General features: G+C 50.4%; 2 protein-coding genes across 2 annotated transcripts in view; one reads left to right on the forward strand and one right to left on the reverse strand.

Moving 5' to 3' along the window:
* Positions 1-156: 156 nt before the first annotated feature.
* On the reverse strand, positions 157-13,881 carry THAP8 (THAP domain containing 8). The gene is made up of 4 exons (XM_055145719.1): positions 13,793-13,881; positions 1,880-2,013; positions 1,337-1,692; positions 157-297 (listed from the first exon to the last, which is right to left on the reverse strand). Exons 1-4 carry the CDS (start codon positions 13,879-13,881, stop codon positions 157-159), a joined length of 720 nt encoding a protein of 239 aa, XP_055001694.1.
* A 414-nt stretch (positions 13,882-14,295) lies between these two features.
* The window catches only part of WDR62 (WD repeat domain 62), a 37,138-nt gene continuing 30,511 nt past the window's right edge, over positions 14,296-20,922 (forward strand). The window contains exons 1-3 of the mRNA XM_055145706.1: positions 14,296-14,797; positions 19,026-19,117; positions 20,710-20,772. Coding sequence (XP_055001681.1) covers positions 14,621-14,797; positions 19,026-19,117; positions 20,710-20,772 — 332 coding nt within the window. The 5' untranslated portion in view covers positions 14,296-14,620. The remainder of the gene's footprint in view (positions 14,798-19,025; positions 19,118-20,709; positions 20,773-20,922) is intronic.

Raw genomic sequence — 20,922 nt, forward strand, 5'->3', positions numbered from 1 at the left:
CAGAGTATGGGTTCTAAGGTTCATGGGGTACCTAGGCAGGAGTGCGGTGAGAGCCAAGCCTTTGAGGGAGGTGTTTCATGGGGGTCCTAGGGGAAAGGGAGTGATGAGTCTCTCCCTCTGTCTTGTCACCAGTGCTGTGATATCATCTTCCAGATCCTATGCACCAGGGGTCTCGCAGTCCAGAAGATCGGGCGTGGCATCCAGAGTGGGGGGCATGGGGCCCTGACCGAGGACCACAGCTCTGTCGGACCATCCGCAGATGATGGTGAAGGCCCGAGATTTCTCAGGTCGGGGGAGCTGGGCGGTTCCAGCCGAAGAAATGGTGGGGGTTAGGGGCTAGGGAAGGGGGTGGGAAGGAAGAAGGGATATGAGGATAGGGGAAAACATGGTTAGGAAAGGGAGGTCAGGATTTTGGGGGTGGGAAGGTGGTGTCAGAAGCAGAGAGAGAGAGGCAGTGGGGGCAGGAGTGGGGGCAGGAGTGGGGGCAGATGGATGTCAAATAAAGAACCAGAGCCATTCCTGGAACAAACAGGCATGAGGCATGGAGGAAGAAGGGGAGAGGGGGGTGACACAGAAACAGGAAAAATGTAGAAATGTAGGCGACAGGAGAAATGTAGGGGACAGGCAAAGGAACAAGGACACGGAAATGGGGGCCACAGAACGATGCAGACCCAGGGAGACAGAAGCATGGGGGACAGAGAGACAAAGATTAACGTGGGAGAGTTAGAGATTAGAGAAGGAGCAGAGGGTGTGAATGGGGGTAGGGACAGGGGTACAGTCAGTCAGGGGCCCTAACAGGCCAGGCCTGAGTCTGACATTGCCCCATTCTTAGGCCCTTTGTGTCCTGGCAGGCTCAGACCAGGGTCGCAAACAGAAAAGCCAAGTATCGGGGCCAGGGATGTGGCCTGAGCATTTGCCTTGCATGTGTGAGGTCCTGGGTTTGAGTCTCTGCATAGCTCTGCTGAGTATGGCCCCAAAGTGGAAAGAAAAGCATAACAAAGCAAAATGGCCAGGTGTAGCTCGAAATGACTGACCCTGTCAGGGAATCTGCAGCCAGCTCTGTCAGATCTGCAGTTTGCTGCCCTGGACAAGTTACTGGATCCATCTTTGTGGATCTGGAAAATGGGGACAGCATCTGGAAAATGGGGACAGCAGCGGTCAAAGGCAGTTTGTATAGACTAGCCTGTGTCTGGCAGGGCAGATGGGGTTCCTTAAATATATTACTAAATGGAGCAAGTGTGGCACTCATCTTTTCCCAGGGAAGTCGGGCGTGTGGCAACATGGGTGAACCAGGTCTGATATTTGGACACTGCCCCCTGGGGCCAGCCCCACTCACCGCGCACAGCTGGCCCGCCCACGCCCCCCCCCCCCCCCGCAGGCTCCACCCGAACAGCTGTTGCGCCAGCTGTTCCAAGGTCCAAAACTGCTCCTGGTGCCGCGCCTGGCGCTGCTGCAGCCGCCGCACCCTCCGCCGCAGCGCTCCCGGCGCCACGCCCAGCAGAGCCCAGGAGAATTGGGTGGGGACGGCCTGGCGTTGCCCTTCAGGAGCCAGCAGCGCCCTGCACGCGAGGGTCTCCGGGTCTAACAGCACCAGGTGTACGGCATCAGGCGCCGGCCGGCAGAGTGGAGGGCTTCCTGCAAAGGCGGTGGGAGCACCTCGGATTTCTGGGGGTTTCCGGAATTCTTCAATCTCTGCATGAAAAAAACTGGGGTGGGGGCGGGTCTCCATGGAAGATTTTGGTAGTGGGGAAAGGGCACAGAGTGGGTGGGTGGACATCCAGGGGGTGGGGGGAAGGGGGTTTTAAGCATCAGGTTCTCACCTGGTCAGGTGGTGCCCCAGAGAAGATGGAAGGCATGGCATGGGGCGCAGGTAGCGCACCCCACCAGCGCCACTGGAGGCAGGAGGGTGTGAAGTGCTCACTGCACAGGTGCTGGTGGCAGCTGGGCACCCAGTGCTCACGGCCCATGTGGTGCAGCCAGGCCTGGAGCCGGGGTCCATCCTTCAGGGGGAACCTGCAGGCATGGGTCACAGGACTACCCAAGGCCTGAGGTCATGGACTCCAACCTGCACTTTCCCTGCATCTTGGGCCCTGGCTCTGCCTCTCAGCACCCACAACTGCTTTTGTTTGTGTTGGGGCCACAGCCAGCTAGTGACACCCCCTCCCCGTCCCCACCCCGCCCTGTGCTCAGGGAACAATCCTGACTGGCTTGGGGGACCATCCGGAGTGCTGGGGATCAAACCCAGGTTAGCCATGTGCAAGGCGAGCGCCTCACCTACCTATCTGCTGTACTACTTTCCAACCCAGATAAATGTTTTTTTAAATGACAAAATAATCAAGGGCCAGAGAGATAATTCAGTGAGCACTTGCAAGTGGCTAACCTCTTTGATCCCTGGCACCCCATACAATCCCTGGAGTACTGCCCAGACTGATCCCTGGTCCCAAACTAGGAATAAGCACTTCTCCCCCAAATATATGATCATCTAATCATTGATAAAGAAGCAAGAAGTGTGAAGTGGAGCAAGGAAAGCATTTTTAACAAATGGTGCTGGCAAAACTGGACAGCTACATGCAAAAAAATGGGCTCAGATCTCCACCTAACACCATGTACAAAAGTCAGATCAAAATGGCTTAAAGACTTCAACATCAGACCAGAATCCCTAAGGTACACTAGACAAGGTGGGCAAAACCCTCCACGACATTGAAGCCAACGGTATCTTCAGAGATGACACGCCACTGGCCAACCAAGTGAAAACAGAGATAAACAAATGTGACTATCTTTTTTTTTCTTTTAAACTCTTTTTTTAAAAATTCTTTTATTAATTAACCATGTGGAAAGTTACAAAGCGTTCAGGTTAAAGTCTCAGTTATACAATGCTCAAACACCCATCCCTTCACCAGTGCACATATTCCACCAAATGTGACTATCTTAAACTAAGAAGCTTCTGCGCCTCAAAAGGAATAAGCACTGAACACTGCAGGGTGTGGTCAAAAAATAAAAGTGACAAATGACTCACTTTAAAAATGAATATACGGCAGTGCAGTGGAGTGATAGTACAGCAGGTAGGGCATTTGCCTTGCAACCAGATGCTTCCTGGGCAGATTTTCTGGACCATTCCTCCAGGTGCCTTTTTTTTTTTTTTTTTTTTTTTTTTTGCTTTTTTGGTCACACCCAGCAATGCTCAGGGATTACTCCTGGCTTTGCACTCAGGAATTACTCCTGGCAGTGCTTGGGGGACCATATGGGATGCCGGGGATCGAACCCAGGTCGGCTGCGTGCAAGGCAAACGCCCTCCCTGTTGTGCTATCGCTCCGGCCCCAGGTGCCTTTGTTCTGTTGTTTGTGTTTGATAGTAGCCATTCTAATGCCAAGAAGATACCTTGTAGGGGATTGAGCAAAGCAGGTAGGGCATTTGCCTTGCATCCTTTAGATCCCAGATCCTCAGCATCCCATGTGGTCCCCCAACTACCATCAGGAATAATTCCTGAGCACAGAGCCAGGAGTAACACCTGAGCATTGCTGGGTATGACCTCCAAAAGCAAAAAAAAAAGAGTATATAAGATTTAAGTAGATCTTATAAGACACATGTGACCAATATGCATATGAAAATGTGCTCAACCCCAGTATTCATGAGAGGGAATGAAAATCAAAATCACAAGGTATTAGGAGGCCAGAGTGACAGTGTAGTAGCCTTGCACATGGCCTCCTGGGATTCAATTCCTGGCATCCCAGCTGATCCCCCAAATCTGCAAGCAGTAATTCCTGAGTGCAGAACCAAGAGTAAGCTCTGAGTACAGCTAGGCGTGGCCAAAAACAAACAAAAAAACAAAAACAGGATTGCAATGATAGTGCAGAGGATAAGACCCTTGTCTTGCACAAGGCTGATCTGGGTTTGAGCTCCAGCACCCCATATAGTACCCCCAGTGAAGAGTTAGGAGTAACCCCTGAGCATCTGCAGGTGTGCCCAACACGCTCCCCCACACCCACCCCCCCAAAAAATGACAAGATATCTTTTTGGGGAAGGAGGGTCACACTTGGCGATGCACAGGGGTTACTCCTGGCTCATGCACTCAGGAATTACTCCTGGCAGTGCTCGGGGGACCACATGGGATGCTTGGAATTGAACCGAATCAGCCGCATGCAAGGCAAATGCCCTACCCACTGAGCTATCGGTCCAACCCTACAAGATATATTCTTAGCATTAGGATGGCTACTATCAAACACAAACAACAGAACAAAGGCACCTGGAGGAATGGTACAGAAAATCTGCCCAGGAAGCATCTGGTTGCAAGTTCAAACCCCAGTGCCCCACATACTCTGGACACAATCCTGACAGTTTCTGCTCTCTGGGATCCCTGTTGCTGCAAATACTTTCTGGCCACACCACAGTCAGGTGTGCATGAGTGCCACAACTAAAAAATGTGACCCCCCAGCAAGCCCCACAACTAAAAATGATGTGTGAGGACTGGTGGGGGCGGAGTGTGTGGTTCAAGGGCCTGGAGCACAAGTTTTGCATGTACAAAGTTGGGATTTAAAATATTATTTGGGGCTGGAGAGATAGCACAGCGGGTAGGGCGTTTGCCTTGCACGCGGCCGACCCGGGTTCAAATCCCAGCATCCCATATGGTCCCCTGAGCACCGCCAGGGGTAATTCCTGAGTGCAGATCCAGGAGTAACCCCTGTGCATCGCCAGGTGTGACCCAAAAAAGCAAAAAAAAATTATTTAATTATTTATTTTTTGGGTCACACCTGGTGATGCACAGGGGTTACTCCTGTCTCTGCATTCAGAAATTACTCCTGGCGGTGCTCGGGGACCATATGGGATGTTGGGAATTCAACCTGGGTTGGCCACGTGCAAGGCAAATACCCTACCCACTGTAATATCACTTCAGCCCCCAAAATTGGGATTTAATCATCTGTACCACAGAGCCCCCTGTGCACTGCTGGGAGCAACTTCTGAGCAGTGAGCTGGGAGTATTTCCTGAGTGCCACAGAGTGCAGCCCCCACAAACCAAACTAACAACAAAAAAGATGCATGAGCCACATGTCCAGAGAGTGCAACCCTGATGAGTACAAATGTGAGTACCATAGCATCCCCTGACAAGCGTGGTTGACCATGGCCAAGGTAAGCACCTTTACCCCTGTACTCTCCAGCCCTGAGAAATTATATCACTTGTCATTTTCTTGCTCATTGATTTGTTTGAGCACGTGCCAGTAACATCTCCATTCATCCCTGCCACATGCTAGTGTAGCCCAATGGCATCTGCTCGCTCCAGGAACATGAAGAGCATCAAACTGTTCATTCAGGGTCTTGACAAAGAAGTCTGACCATCTCATAGGTGGGTGGCTAGTCATCCTTTTGGCATCCTGTGGAATCCAGTCGGTAAGGCTCTAGTCCAGCGGTTGTCTCCAAATGGCATTATGTGTCCGGCCCACCTGATTTTTTAAAATTAATTTTTTAATTAATTAATTATTTTTTAATTGAATCACCATGTGGAAAGTTACAAAGCTTTCAGGCTTAAGTCTCAGCTATACAATGCTTGAACACCCATCCCTTCACCAGTGCACATATTCCACCACCAAGAACCCCAGTCTACCTCCCCCCGACCCCCCCACCCTCCAGCCTCCCACCCCGCCTGTGTAGCTGATAAATCTCACTTTACTTTCTCTTTACTTTGATTAAATTCAATATTTCAACAAAAACCTCACTATTATTGTTTTGAGTATCCTCCCCCAAAGTCGGACCTGCATTTGATAAAGGAAGCATTTGATAATTGGTTTTCCATTGCTGAGAATGAAGAGATATGAGGTCATGTGACCGCAATAGCGGCCGTGCAGTTTTGGATTTCTGTATTTTAGTATTTTAGTAACTAAGTCCAGAGAAATTTCTGCCAGAAGTTGTATCATTGCAAGCTCGTACCTCTCTGCTACTTTATATTCCACATATGCGTGCAATCTTTCTATGTCTGTCTCTTTCTTTCTGACTCATTTCACTCAACCTGATACTTTCCATGTTGATCCACTTATATGCAAATTTCATGACTTTATCTTTTCTAACAGCTGCTTAGTATTCCATTGTTTAGATGTACCAAAGTTTCTTTAACCTGTCATCTGTTTTTGGGCACTCCGGTTTTTTCCAGATTGTGGCTATTGTAAACAGTACTGCAATGAACATAGAAATGCAGATGTCATTTCTATTATACCTTTTTGCCTCTCTGGGATATATTCCCAGGAGTGGTATTGCTGGGTCAAATGGGAGCTCAATTTCTAATTTTTTGAGAATCGTCCATATTGTTTTCCAAAAGGGCTGAACAATTAGGCATTCCCACCAACAGTGAAGAAGAGTCCCTTTCTCCCCACATCCACGCCAACACCGGTTGCTTTTGTTTTTTTGGATGTGGGCCAGTCTCTGTGGTGTGAGATGGTATCTCATTGTTGTTTTGATCTGCATCTCCCTGATGATTAGTAATGTAGAGCATTTTCTCATGTGCTTCTCCAGCCATTCGGATTTCTTCTTTGGGGAAGTTTCAGTTCATTTCATCACCCCATTTTTTGATTGGGTCGGCAGTTTTCTTCTTGTGGAGTTCAACCAGTGCCTTGTATATCCTTGATATCAACCCCTTATTGGATGAGAATTGGGTAAATATCCTTTCCCATTCTGTAGGCTGTCTTTGTACTTTGGTCACTGTATCTCTTGAGGTGCAGAAGCTTCTTAGTTTAAGGTAGTCCCATTTATTTATTTGTTTTCACTTGCGTGGCCAGAGGTGTGTCATCTTTGAAGATACCGTTGGCTACAATGTTGCGGAGGATTTTGCCGACCTTGTCTTCAATGTACCTTAGGGATTCTGGTCTGAGGCATCTGATTTTTGATGTCTTGACAAACGAGACAGCGTCCCTGATCCTTGATCATTGACAGAGGTTGGAACTCCCGATTCCTTTTCTCACTTGATGAATGACGTGGCGCCAGAACTGCGCAGGAGGAAGAGCGTGGCATGGAACGCCTTCAAGAGCATCGAAGAAGTTGTTAAGAGGATGAAGAACCTCCGGCTCTGGGCACATCTTTACGACTCCATCATTCTTTCTGCACTAACATACGCCTCAGAGACCTGGGCTCTATGAAAACGCTATTTGGGTCTTCCAAAGAGGAATCGAAAGAGCTATGCTTGGAATATCACATTTCACTCAAGTGAGAGAAGAAATTGAAGTTAATAATAAAAATACCTGGATAGGTCAGAGAGCTTTGCAGGAATCAAGGTGCCACCTTGCCTTTCATGTGGCTGACCCTGATCCTGGAACCACACGGCCCCCAGAGCATAACAAAAGGAGCACAGAGCTGGGAGTTGCCCAAGAGCACCACAGGGGGTGACCCTAAAAATCTGTTACAAACAACAACAAAATCCCAGCTACCTCCTAAGGGTTCTCAAGTCTGCTGTGTTAAAAAGGAAGAGGAAGGGGTCTGGAGAGCAGGATTACTCAGGCAGAAGGTAAACTGTGGGAAGGCGGGGCAGCCAGAGATGGAGGCCAGAGGAGCTGATTCAGGGAAGAGTGCAGAGCGCCCAGGCACACAGCCAGGAGCCCCGCCTGCCGCAGGCTGGCTGCCTCCATCTGGGAGTCAGATGCACTCAAGGCCCCACTCAGCTGGACACACAGGGAGTCCCTTGCAGCAGCAATCCCACCCACTCCCTTGCAGGGCTGCCAACTGATTGCTTCCTGTCTGCCCCTCTTCTACCAACAAAACTGCAACTTTATTTCAGGTCATAGCAGGCTTAGTAAGGCTGTATCCCAGGTTCCTTTGCAGCTGGTAGGACCAAGGAACTGGACAAAGTACACTTTGTGTTATGTGAGACATGAAGGGTGCTACTTTAGATTCAAAGATGTGGGGGCCAGAGAGATAGTACAGTGGGTAGGGCACTTGCCTTGTATGCAACTGACCCAAATTCAACCTCTGGCATCATATATGGTGTCCTCCCCCACACACACCTGCGCCTGAGCCCCACCAGGAGTGATTTTTGAGCTCAGAGCCAAGAGTAAGCAGTGAACACTGACTGCCAGGTGTGGCCCCAAAACAAAAATAAACAACCACCCCCCACCCAAAGTGATACAATTTTGTGACTCTTAAATATTTCATTACTGATTTCAAACCGGAGAATAAGGAAAATAATACCCAAGAGAAAAATCTTACAAGACAGACCTGGAGAGCAGTGTATTTGTTTTGTTTTTGTTTGGGGGAGGGAGGTTCTATACCCAGCGATGCTCAGGGTTTACTCCTAGGAGTACTCGAGGGACCATAGGGGGTGCTGAGGATTGAACCCAGGTCGACCTTGTGCAAGGCCTATATGCTGTGCTGTCTCTTCACCCCCAAGCAGTGAGTTTTCAACTGCTGATCCAAGGACTCTGGCTGGTTTGCAGAGAACAGGTTGAAAACCACTGCCTTCTAACACAGAGCTGCGTACACTACTAGAAGTTTTTTCCTAAAGTCATCCAAAATTTCTTCAGGGTTGCTGAAACAATCAAACAAAACCACAACCAAAAACCAGTAAGGGCTGGTGCCCTAATAAAGGGTAGTAAAGTAGTTAGAGCACCAGGGTTCAATCCCTGGCATCCTATATGTCCTTCTGAGCCCGTCAGGAGTGATCCCAGGGTGGAGTCAGGAGTGAGCTCTCAGCACAGTCAGGTGTGACCCAGAACAAAACAAAACAGTTCCAGACTACATTTCCCAGCCGCCTTGACAGTTGGGTATGCTGGGGACGGTGTGTTTCTGGGAAGGGTTTGTAGGGGGAACTAATTCAGATTAAATTCCTTTCACTGTTTTCCTTTCTTTCCTTCTAGAACTGGCAGGGTTTGAGGGCCGGGGCACTGGCAGCCACCTCGGATGGAAGCTGCATGCTAAGGATAGAGCACAAAGACTGGGCCGGCTTTCCTGATCACGTGGTGTGCAGCGCTCTCAGCCAACCCCTGCATTTTGGCTTGTCCTCGCTTCCCTTTCCTCTGCTGTTGTTCTCTTTTGTCTTTTTTTTGGCCACACCTGGGGGTACTTTGGGGAGGGGTTCTGTTTTGAGGCTTGGGGGTTACTTCTGGCTCTGTACTCAGGGATCACTCCTGACGGCCTTGGAGGACCATAGGGGATTTGGAGATAGAACCCAAGGACTCTGCTTGCAAGAAAAGTGCCCTTCCTGCTGTACTATCACTCTGGCACTTGCTGTTCTTCTGTCTAGTCATGCACTTGACCGTGGCGCACCCCAGATCACACTGGCGGTGGCGGGGACTGCATCAGACGATGAGGTGATGCCACAAGGATTGAGCTTGAGGTCTTGAGCCTGGAAAGTTGATTCCTCCAGCCCATAGTTTATTTATGCCACTGTGATTTCAGACTTTGTTAGTGCCAGATGGAATTCTGAACTAATATCCGCCCCACCCCCACCCCACCCCCTGATTACAGAGATTACTTTCACTGTTCCTGAAAGAATGTAAAACACAACTAATATGTTTCCTTGAGCCTCTGGGAAGGCTTTCCAGTTACTTTCTGGCAATCATTTCTCTCAATGCTTCACCTCTTCCTACCCAGCATCCATGTCCTCTGAAAGGAACTCCTCACCCAACTCTTAGCTAGGTAGCATTTGCAAGACTGACTGGCAGGAGCTGGAGAGATAGTACAGTGGGCAGGGCACCTGCCTTGTGTGCAGCTGATGCAAGATGATCCCCACCCCATATTGGATGCTGAGGATCGAACCCAGGTTGGCCACTAACAAGCCAAGTACCCTACCCACTGTACTATCCCTCAGGCCCCTCTATTTTTTGTTTGATAGTTTTTGGGGCTATGTCTGGTGGTACTCAAGAGTTACTCCTGGCTCAGGAATCTCAGTACTCAGGAATCACTCCTGGTGGTGCTCCAGGGACCATATGGGATTCTGGAAATTGGCCCCATGACCCTTCCCACTAGTTTCTAACTGTACTGTCAAGACATTAGGATTTTGTTGTAATTGCTGGAGATCGGAATTTTTTTGGAGGGGAGAGTCAAAAGATGGCCTGATGGCTAGACTGAGGGACAGAGGTGCTGAAGAAAAGTCAGTATAAGGTTACAGGGTCAACCCCCAGTGCTGCTACATGTGCTGAGTGAGATCCTGGTAGCTCGGCAGCGTTCTTCTTCTTATTATTATTATTTTGCTTTTTGGGTCACATCCGGCGATGCACAGGGATTATTCCTGGCTCTGCATTCAGAAATTACTCCTGGCAGTGCTCAAGGGACCATATGGGATGCTGGGAATCGAACCCGGCATGGCCTTGTGCAAGGCAAACGCCCTACCCACTGTGCTATCGCTCCAGTCCCAGCAGCGTTCTTATTTTAGGGTGACACCCAGCAGTTGTCAGGGGATACCCAGGTTCAGTACCAAGCAGTGGAAAGTCATGTATCCCAGCCCTTTGACCTCTCTCTCTAATCCTGGATATTGCCTTCTTTTGAGTATGGGGTATCAGGGATGAAAATCAGGGCCTCATACATGCAGGCCAAAATGCTCTACCACTGGCCTACAGCCCTAGAGAAGTTCTGCTGCTAGTCCCTAGCAGCCCTGGTCCAAGTGAGGCGGTAGAAGTGGAAGGTGAGTGCTAGCTAGGTGAACAAGTTAATCCATTTGATCCTTTCAACACTCGCCCACTGAAAAGGTATCCAATCAAAGGAGATGCTGGATGGCTGGAGGTGGGAAACAGCAGAAGATAAAAAGGAAGCTTCAGCTAGGCAACTCTCTATCTTTTTTCTTTTAGGGTCACGCCCAGCAATGCCACAAAAATTACTCCTCGAGGTGCTTGGGGAACCATATGGGATGCCAGAGATGGAACCAGGTTGGCTGCGTACAAGGCAGATGCACTTCCCATTGTACTATCGCTCTGGCCCAGGCAACTCTCTCTTTAGCCACTTCACCTATGCCCAAAGAGATGGCAGATTAGCAGAGATCCTCTGCATGTGGCCAGAGGCCAAGGAAAGCTGAAGGGACAGGAAGCTGCTGGGGTATAGTCCTAGAGGCCCAGTGACAGGTTACAGAGCTGCAACCCTAGCAAGGGGACACAGGAGACAGGGTTGCAGCTGCAGATATCAGACTAGGAAAGTGTACATTGGATGGAGGATGGCATAGGGACAAGACCAGGCCATGAAACAGGATGTTGTACGCTGAACCAGACATCAATGGACAGGAAATGTGACCGTAAAAGGAGAGGACTGGACATTGGGGAGGGACCTGGACCCATCTACTTAAACTGTACCATAAACGCTAACCTCTTAAACTTCTGAGTTCTGGATGCAGATCTTTCATACAATTTTCAAGAACCCACAGCTCAGGAATAAATACATTTTCATGCTTACACTAGCATTGGCACGTGAAAGTGATTTCTGGCTGCACCACAGGCAAGTGTGGCTGCAAGCCCTGGGCACCATGACAAAAATGAAGGGATGGGGCACAATTCATTAATTAAAAAAAAAAGTGATGGGGGAGGGGTGAAGAGATAATATAGTAGGGAAGGCATTTGTCTTGCATGTGACCAATCTGGGCCAAACCCCATCATTACATACTTTTTTTTTTTTTGCTTTTTAAGTCACACCTGGCAATGCACAGGGGTCATTCCTAGCTCTGTACTCAGGAACTACCTCTGGTGGTGCTCAAGGGACCATATGGGATGCTGGGAATCGAACCTGGGTCGGCCGCGTGCAAGGCAAACACCCTACCTGCTGTGCTATGGCTCCAGCCCCACCAGCATTACATATGGTGCCTAGGCCCAGACTGGAGTGATTCCTGAGAACAGAGCCAGAAGTAAGCCCTGAGCAGTGCTGGATGTGGTCCAAAACCCCCTCAAAAAAAAGGGGGCGCTGAGTATTAGTATAGTGGATATGGAGCCTGCCTTGCATAAAGCCGATCCAGGTTCGATCCCTAGAATCCCATATGGTCCCCCAAGCACTGTCAACCCTGATTGCAGAGCCAAAGTAAGGCCTGAGCACCACTGGGCGTAGCCCCCAGACAAACAAATAAGGGGCAGAGGGGTCGTGGTAAACTTGAGAGTGTCAACTCAATTTCTCACTGCTGACCCCCCACACCTATCACTGTACTTAGTGCTGTCTATCGTGGAGGGACTGGTTCTCCAAGAAGCAGCTAAATTAGTTACTAAGGTTAACTAATTTAGAGTTACTAAATTTGTAGTGTTGGAGCAGCAGCCCCAAACCCAGCTCCGCCCCCTGCCCCCCACGAAAAAATCCCCCCAAGAGTTCCTGAATTAGTAAACATTGCCAGAGTGATGGTTTTAGAGACTAAATCTAGAAAGACTAATTATGGTGTAAGGAGTCCTCTGCTGTCCTTGCACGAAGGCCCACAGGAGCTTTCGGGAACATGAGCTTCCCATGGGGCCCAGCTGAAATGCGTTAGTCCAATCCGTGCATTGGGCATTTACCGAGCACCATGTATGTGTCAAGCAGCATTCCAGGCACTAGGGATGGCAAAGGATTTTTTTCTTTTTGGTGGGGGCACACCTGCGGGTGCTCAGGGGTAACTCCAGGCTCTATACTTCCCTTGCATGCAGTTAACCAGGGTATGATCCCTGATCCCTGGCATCCCATATGGTCCCCTGAGCTCCTCCAGGAGTAATTCCTTAGTGCAGAGCAGGTGTCGCCCAAAAACAAAAAGAAGAAAGCAGTAGTCATTCAAAAAGGGGAGATGTGGGGCTGGAGCAATAGCACTAGCAGGTAGGGTGTCTGCCTTGCACATGGCAGATCCGGGTTCGATTCCCAGCATCTCATATGGTCCCCTGAGCACCACCAGGAGTAATTCCTAAGTGCAGAGCCAGGAGTAGCCCCTGTGCATTGCCAGGTGTGACCAAAAAGCAAAAAAAAAGGGGGGGGGAAGAAATGTATCACTTGATATTTGCAGTATGTCCCTGAGAATAATGTAGATCATCATTTTTCCTATTAACTCTTTCCTGACCCTTTCTACATGAAAATTCATGTGAAGATATTTATATACAATTCAAGCCAATTTTTACTTTCTCAAGTGTGAGGATCGGGATGATTCTCAAGTTTCTGGCCTGAGGGGGCTGGAGCCATGTACTTCAGGTAAGGAGTTTGCCTTGCACGCAGTCAGTCGGAGTGTGATACCCGGCATCCCATAGAGTCCCTTGAGGGCCGCCAGGAATAATTACTGAGTGCAGAGTCAAGAGTTATCCCTGACCAGGGCTGGAGCGATAGCACAGTGGGTAGGGCGTTTGCCTTGCATGCGGCCGACCTGGGTTCGATTCCCAGCATCCCATCCCATATGGTCCCCTGAGCACTGTCAGGAGTGATTCCTGAGCGCAAAGCCAGGAGTAACCCCTGAGCATCGTCAGGTGTGACCCAAAAGCAAAAAAAAAAAAAAAGTTACCCCTGACCACTGCTGGGTGTGACCGTCCCCAAAGTAAGTTTCTAACCTGAATAACAGTATGAAGAAAACCATTAAGCTTGGAGAGGTGGTGGGACGTTAGGTGAGAGTCAACAGCAGTTCAATTTCTGATATTTTTGAGTCGGTGGTGCCTCAAAGTTGTGTTGTTGGCCAGTGGGCAATTATTGGCTCCTCTCAGAGCCTGGACCAATTTCACTTCTCCCAAACAACCCTTCCTTCCTTCCGCGCACCCCGATCACTACCTGCAGCTCAGTCGCCTTCCCCCCGCTATTTAGCATACTCGCACCTGGCATGTGCGTTATTTACGCAGCTGGACTGTGGAGGCTACCTTCTCTGGGGCGCTAGACACCTGCCAGGAGCCCCGAGGCCCCGCCCCGCGCTCACGCTTCCTTATATAAGTTCACAGGGCGCTTGTCCACGCTCAGCCGGCCCGCGGTGCTGGCGTAGTTCGGAGCGCGGTAGTACTTGGGCATTGGCTCTCCAGTCCCTCTGGGGTTTGCTCCGGCTGCAGCCGCACTTTGATTCTGGCCCGGCGCCGTCAGAACCAGGACCAGGACCAGTCCCGCCCGCCCTCGCTCGCTCGGGCAGGTTCACGTGACAGCTCTCCGTACCTCATCACGTGGCAGGGAGGGGCAGGAACGCCTACGTACTGCAGGGCCCTCTGCGCTAGCGCAGCCGCGCCCTCGTCACGTGCCACGGGAACAGGGAGACGGTGTCTGCCTATTCTCGGCCACCGGGGCTGGTCACGTGTTGAGGGAGCGGCGCCATTACTGGTCTTGCTGAGCAGGCGCCCGTTGGCCCACGTCCTTCAGGCCCGCCCAGCGCTTACATCCGGGGCACTACCACAGCCCGAATAGTCGCGCTGGAGGGAAAACAGAACAGCCAGGTGAGGGGTATCGGGCGTCTCGAAATTAAGAGCAGTATAATCCAGGAAAGTATGAAACTAGGTTGGGTTTAAAAGAAAAACAAAACACAACGCTCGACCAAACATCAAGTAGACTAGCCGTAGCTCCACCCAACCCGTCACCGCCCCGCCTCCTGGTTCTCATTGGCCCAAAGGACCACCCGGCAGCTCTGAGATTGGCCAGCCCGGCAGCCTGCCCTGTCCAATGGGCGGCGGCGCCTGCTTTCCCGCGGCCGTTCGCAGTTCGAGTGGGTCCCGGCGGCGGCGCCGGTTGAGGAGTGTAACGGTCACCCAGCTCCGACGCGACGATGGCGACCGTAGGGCCTGGAGGCTATGCGCGGAACGATGCGGTTGACAAGCTGCCATCCGTCCTGGCAGGAGTTCCGGCGCGGAGGGTCCAGTCCTCCCCGCCCCCCGCCCCGCCGCTCTGCCTTCGGCGGCGGACGCGACTCACCACGGCGTCGGACGACACCGTGCAGAACCGGGTAAGGAACTTCTGGCCCTGCCCAAATTGGTTCCCAGGCCCCCAGGCCGGCCCTCGACTCCGCTCTTTGAGCTTCGGGCGCGCCCACCCAAAGCCACGCCCCTCCAGCCGAAGCTCCTCCCACCTTATTTTCTCTCCGGGGTGCCGCCCTTCATTTCTTGGTCCTCACTTTCAGTCAGACTAGACTCTTACCTCTACCCTGAATTCAATCCTCAGGGCATTTTTATTCTACTAATAGCCATTCCATGATCACATCTTCCGCCCTTTCCTTTTTTGTTTACTCTTCTCCTCTTGGACGATGTTCCCTCCCAGGATTCAGCCTGGAATTCTACTTAAGCTAATTTTCCCGTAACCCATCGAAATTCCTCACTTCTGTCATCGCTTCCCTTTTTTCTTACCAAGGTGAGCCTCTTAGTCCATATTGTCATTTTAAAACCATTATGTGAATAAGGGCCAGAGAGATAGTACTTGCTTTGCACCTGGTTTGATTTCTTGAAACCACATATGGTCCCCAAATATTGCCAGGAGTGATTCCTGAGCACAGAGCAGGAGTAAGGCCTGAGCTGGATGTGGCACCTCCCCATTATGTGGATGATATTTGTAAAACATTGATAATAGTAACAGCAGCTGTATTTAAGCTTTTTATTTTGGGGTGGTTCCTCCGCCCTTCTTGGAGAGCCCGGCAAGCTACCGAGAGTATCCTGCCCACATGGCAGAGCCTGGCAAGTTACCCGTGGCATATTCGATATGCCAAAAACAGTAACAACAAGTCTCACAATGGAGACGTTATTGGTCCCCGCTTGAGCAAATCAATGAGCAATGGGATGACAGTGACAGTGACTGATTTTGGGGTGGTTCCCAGAGACTTGTCTCCGCTCAGTGCTAGGGAAGGGATCTCTCTTTTCAGTGCTTAGGGGCCATGTGCCAGGAATTGAACCCATGCCTCCTGCATGCAAATCATGCTCTCTAGCTTATAGAGCTCTTTGGCTCCATACAGCAGCAATTTAAAAAAAGTGTTTAACTCTCAGAGCCACGTAACCTCTTTTGATAAACTGGAGGTAACAGCCAGTACCTTGGAGTTGGAGGGCAGTGAAATTGTGACTATAACCTGCAGATGGGTTGGAGAGATAGCACAGCGGGTAGAGCATTTGCCATGCACGCAGCCAACCCGGGTTCGATTCCTCCACCCTGCTCGGAGAGCCCGGCAAGCTACCGAGAGTATCCCGCCCGCACGGCAGAGCCTGGCAAGCTCCCCGTGGCATATTCGATATGCCAAAAAACAGTAATAACAAGTCACAATGGAGATGTTACTGCTGCCCGTTTGAGCAAATCGTTGAACAACGGGGGGACAGTGCTATAGTGCTAACCTGCAGATGGATCTTGATTTTGCTCTGTTGCTTCCTGCTCTAGACTAATGACATTAACTGCTCCTGGTGGCAAGACCTCTGGGCCAGTGTCACCTCTCTGCTTATTCTCCAAGGTCTAGTCATACAGGCCTGTTATGTTAGGGCACTTGCCTTGCATGCAGCTAACCCTGAGTTGATTCCGAAACTACATAAGGTTCTCAAGCACTGCCAGGAGGCGCCCGCTTTTCCTAGCCGTTATATTTAGTGAGTCCTCTGGACTTTCTGCTACAGTCAGCCTGGCTAACTTCTCAGTCCTCAAGTAACATCCTGATAAATCTACCTGGAGAGACCTCTGGAGCCCCAAACTAAACCAGATATCCATCTTAACATCTTACGTGTACGTGTGGCAGTTCCTGTCTTGCATGTTCCTTTGAGTGGTTTGTGAACTCTGGTTTAGAGAGGCAGAAGCACAAACTGGTTAGAGCACAGGCTCAACTCAGACTTTTTTTCTCAACACCTTCACTTTCTTCTTACTGCTAGGAACTTTCTGTGCTGGGTTGCTTTATTGGATATTTGTGGAGATTGTGTGAGCTCACATGTTATGCAGTTAGTGGTTCCCACATGCATTTAGAGTACTGCCTTCTTTGCAGGGGGAAAAAACGTCACTTAGCGCCTCATGGAAGTCTTCCTTCTTTAAGTAAATAGAAAGCCCCCACAATTGTACCCTCGGCTGCTGCTCTGTGCCTGCCTTCATCCACGGTTCCACTACTCTCTCTCACCCCCACCCCGGGGGTGGTATTGCCCAGTTTGGGAAATCCCAGTACTCTTACCCTTTTCTTGAGCGGGGTGTTTGAAGGCCACATCTCGAAGTGCTCAAGAACTCTTTTTTTTTTTTTTGGAAGGGGGGGTGTTGGGCACACTTGGTGATGCTCAGGGGTTACTCCTGATTCCACACCCAGGATCACTCCTGGTAGACTCAGGGACCAGATGGGATGTGGGGATCAAACCTGCGTCGGCCACTTGAGTGGCAAGCACCCCTACCTGCTGTGCTTTTCCCTGTCCTCGTTGTGTTTCAGGACTCTTGTTGGTTTCAAGAGTCCCTTTTGGCAATGCTCAGGGGACTGTGCAGTGGTTTTTTTTTTTTTCTTTTTGGGTCACACCCAGCGATGCTCAGGGGTTACTCCTGGCAGTGCTTGGGGGACCATATGGGATGCCGGGGATCAAACCCAGGTCGGCCACGTGCAAGGCAAACACCCTACCCGCTGTGCTATCTCTCCGGCCCCGGACTATGCAGTGTTGAGAGTTGAACTCGGCTCCTGCATGCGAAGCCTGCGCTTCAGTGTCGCCCAGCTGCAAGTACTCTTAGTGTGAGCTAGTGTGAAAATCATGCTCACTGATTCCCAGCAGTGCTAATTCCTTGATAGGCAACCCCTTGGCTTCTCTATTCCTTTGCCAGGAATAGAGAATGATGATGACCGTAACTGTATCATAGGACTGTTGTGAGCATTAAATTTACAGATATTCAGGGTCGGGCTCCAGATTAATATCCAGTAACATGTCAGCTTCCCCTCCAGCACTCCCTTTGTTGTGCCGGGCGTGGATCCCAAAATCTCAGGCATAGAGTCACACCCCCAACCCAGCATAAACTATGTACTTATACACATATGATTGGGGGCCTCTCCATGATTCTCAGCCAGCCAAGTCAGTGGTTCAGTGGAGAGGCCTAAGGAGATTGTATTCTTCGGGCCTTGCAGTCCCCAGCACTTCCCAGTTCTCAAGGACCACCAGGACTACAACTAACGATGTTCTTTGGGAGTCTTCAGGGCTACCCCTGGCAGTGAATATTGAATATTGAACCTGGTCAGCCACATGCAAGGCAAGCGCCTTACCCATTGTACTAGCTCTCTGCCCCCCAACGTTGACTATTTTTATGGGATGTTTGCTTCTCTCCTCCTGTTGTTTTTTTGGGGGCGACTCCTGGCTTTGTGCTTGGGGTTGCTTCTGGCAATACTTGGTGGATGGGGACCAGGTAGAGCCAAGGATTGAACTCATGCCCTCCCGGATGTCAGGCATATGCTCAGTCCATTGAGCTATCTAAGCCTGTCATTATTATTTGGAGCCAGAGACTTGCTTGATGATAATGTCTTTATTTTTTGATAGGTAGAAACTAGTGGTCACAGAATATGTTATAGATAGAATACTATAATTCTGTCATTCAAGATTCTAAATTATCATATTAGCCATGATGGCCAATGGCTCATGTGGTCAAGTTTTCCATGTGGTGGTTCACATCTTTCCTTGTTGACTGAACTGGTTGAGTGAAGTGGGAGTGTCCACTTAGCTCCTTGTGTCTCCCTTGCAGCCTCAGTTGCTGGCTTCAGAGTCACACTCCCTGGGTTTATGTCCACAGGTTAGGGACCCTAGGCCTTTCTGCCCCCTTGCACTAGTGGCATTTTCAGTTTGTTTCGGTAGGCGGTGGTGGGATTTCAAGTCTTTCATTAGATCTGATAATGTAGAAAGGTACATGAGGTTTACCTCCTTTCCACGTGCTCCAGATTCTCGTTCTCTCATTTCTAGCATTGCCTGAAATCTCTTTTCCACATTTTTTTCCTGTTCTTTTTTGTGCCTTCTATCCACTCTTCGCCAGAATGTAAGCTCGGGGGAGGGGGACGGGGCAGGCATTCTGGGCTGTCTGTCCCACCATTCTCCGCCTTCCTGAGCCCCTGGGTGGAGGGAAAGTGGGCTTGGCCATTGGCTGCCTGACTGTAGGGGTTCAGGGGGTGTTTGGCTGTAGCAGGGACTGAATGTGGGACCCAGATGGCTGGGCCCCTTGGCTCCTGCTGGAGCAGGTGCTTCTGACTTGGGCCTTTCTTCTCCCCACAGGTGTCCCTCGAGAAGGTGCTTGGCATCACAGCCCAGAACAGCAGTGGCATAACATGTGACCCTGGCACAGGCCACGTGGCCTACCTGGCAGGGTGAGTGAGCGGGTGGGCCTCTGCCCCTCCACACTGTGAGAATTCAGGGTTGATCACATATGTCCGGGGACTCCAGGCTGCAGCTTGTCCTTTGTGGGGTGTAGATGGACAGGAGCTCCCCGGGCCCATCGAGAACGTGACCTGGCATGTAGCGAGTGCTTCAGAAGTCTTTCTCTGACTTGAGGTGGGAGGGACAGCGATCCTGAGAGTGACCGATGGCCAGGAGCCCTGCACCTGTGTGTATAGGGGTGAGGGGGTTGCTGTGTCCTGATCCCTCCACTGCCTCTCTCAAGTCTGTTTCCGTGTCTGGTGATAATAGAATTGTTGCTAGCCTGCTCTGGGATGGTTGAGGGGACCAAAGGGCACCCTGCCACTTCAGTTGGTAAATACTGATCTAGCCTGCCACGGTGCTGGTGCTGAAGGGAACCCCCACACTCCACCCCAAAGGGCAGGCCAGAGACCCACAGTCACTCCTGCTGAGCAATAGCTGTTATTAGGTCTTTGGAAGATGCCTGGGTGGGGAAACAAGGCCTGGGGGTTGGCGGGGGGTGGAAGGGGCGCTCCTGTATCTGACAGGGGGGGGGTTCATATTTCCATACTGCTGCTGATCTCTTGGGTGACCCTGGGCAAAAGACTTGCCTTCTCTGGGCTTGAGTTTCCTCCTCTGTGAAATGGGACTAAGGTTCCTGATCGCACTTGGCCGTGGTGAGGATTCAGGAGATTGTGCACATAGGTCTTTAGTAGACCAGACGAACTTTAGTAGACCAGAGCTGAACAGATTCACAATTGTTTCATCCCAGAGGAGGTTTTGGTTTCCATTTAAGAATATAGGGGCCGGAGCGATAGCACAGCGGATAGGGCGTTTGCTTTGCCTTGCACGCGGCCAACCTGGGTTCAATCCCCGGCATCCCATATGGTCCCCCAAGCACCGCCAGGAGTAATTCCTGAGTGCAGAGCCAGGAGTAACCCCTGAGCATTGCTGGGTGTGACCCAAAAAGCAAAAAAAAAAAAAAAAAAAAAAAAGAATATATTGGGGCTAGAGCAATAGCATAGCGGGTAGGGCATTTGCCTTGCACGAGGCCGACCCGAGTTCAATTCCCAGCATTCCATATGGTCCCCTGATCACCGCCAGGAGTTAATACCTGAGTGCATGAGCCAGGAGTAACCCCTGTGCATCGCCAGGTGTGACCCAAAAAGCCAAAAAAAAAAAAAAAGAATATATTAATTGGGCAGACGGGGGAGGGCCAAAAAAAAAAAGAATACATTCATGTTGGGGCCCAAGAGATAGTATAGTGGATAGACACTTGCCTTGCATATAAAAATGCAGGTTTTATCCCCCGTATCCTATATAGTCCCCTAAGCACCGCCAGGACCAGGAATAATCTTGAGCATTGCTGGATGTGCCCACCCTCCAAAATTTAAACATTCATGCTACTACTATTAATGTGATGTACTGTTGTTTTTAGCATTGATTCTGGAAGAGGGGTAGACCTCAAAGAGAATCTGTTCAGGAACTTTTCTGTTGAAGTGGAATCGTTCCTAGCCCTCAGTACTCCCCTTAGTTTGGGCATTTTTTCCTTCTTTATCCGCAGCTGTGTGGTGGTGATTTTGGACCCCAAGGAGAGCAAGCAGCAGCACATTTTAAATACAGCCAGGTAAGCTGTGTTCCGGGTCCTGGCTTGGGGTGGGCCCAGGATGCTGTCATGCCCCCTCCCCACAGGACCTGTGTTACAAGATAACTCAGACCCTCTGTCACCCAACAGTGACACTCACCAAGGCTCTGCCCTGCACTGGGTATTGTCTGG

The sequence above is a fragment of the Sorex araneus genome, chromosome 8 (genome assembly GCF_027595985.1).
Source record: "Sorex araneus isolate mSorAra2 chromosome 8, mSorAra2.pri, whole genome shotgun sequence".
NCBI lineage: Eukaryota > Metazoa > Chordata > Mammalia > Eulipotyphla > Soricidae > Sorex > Sorex araneus.

Coding starts and splice junctions, on each gene's coding strand:
- THAP8 (XM_055145719.1), bottom strand. CDS start 13,881: ATGCCCAAGTACTACCGCGCTCCGAACTACGCCAGCACCGCGGGCCGG. Junction 2,014..13,792: donor GTGAACTTATATAAGGAAGC/GTGAGCGCGGGG, acceptor CCATGCCTGCAG/GTTCCCCCTGAAGGATGGAC. Junction 298..1,336: donor GGGCGGGCCAGCTGTGCGCG/GTGAGTGGGGCT, acceptor GGAACCGCCCAG/CTCCCCCGACCTGAGAAATC.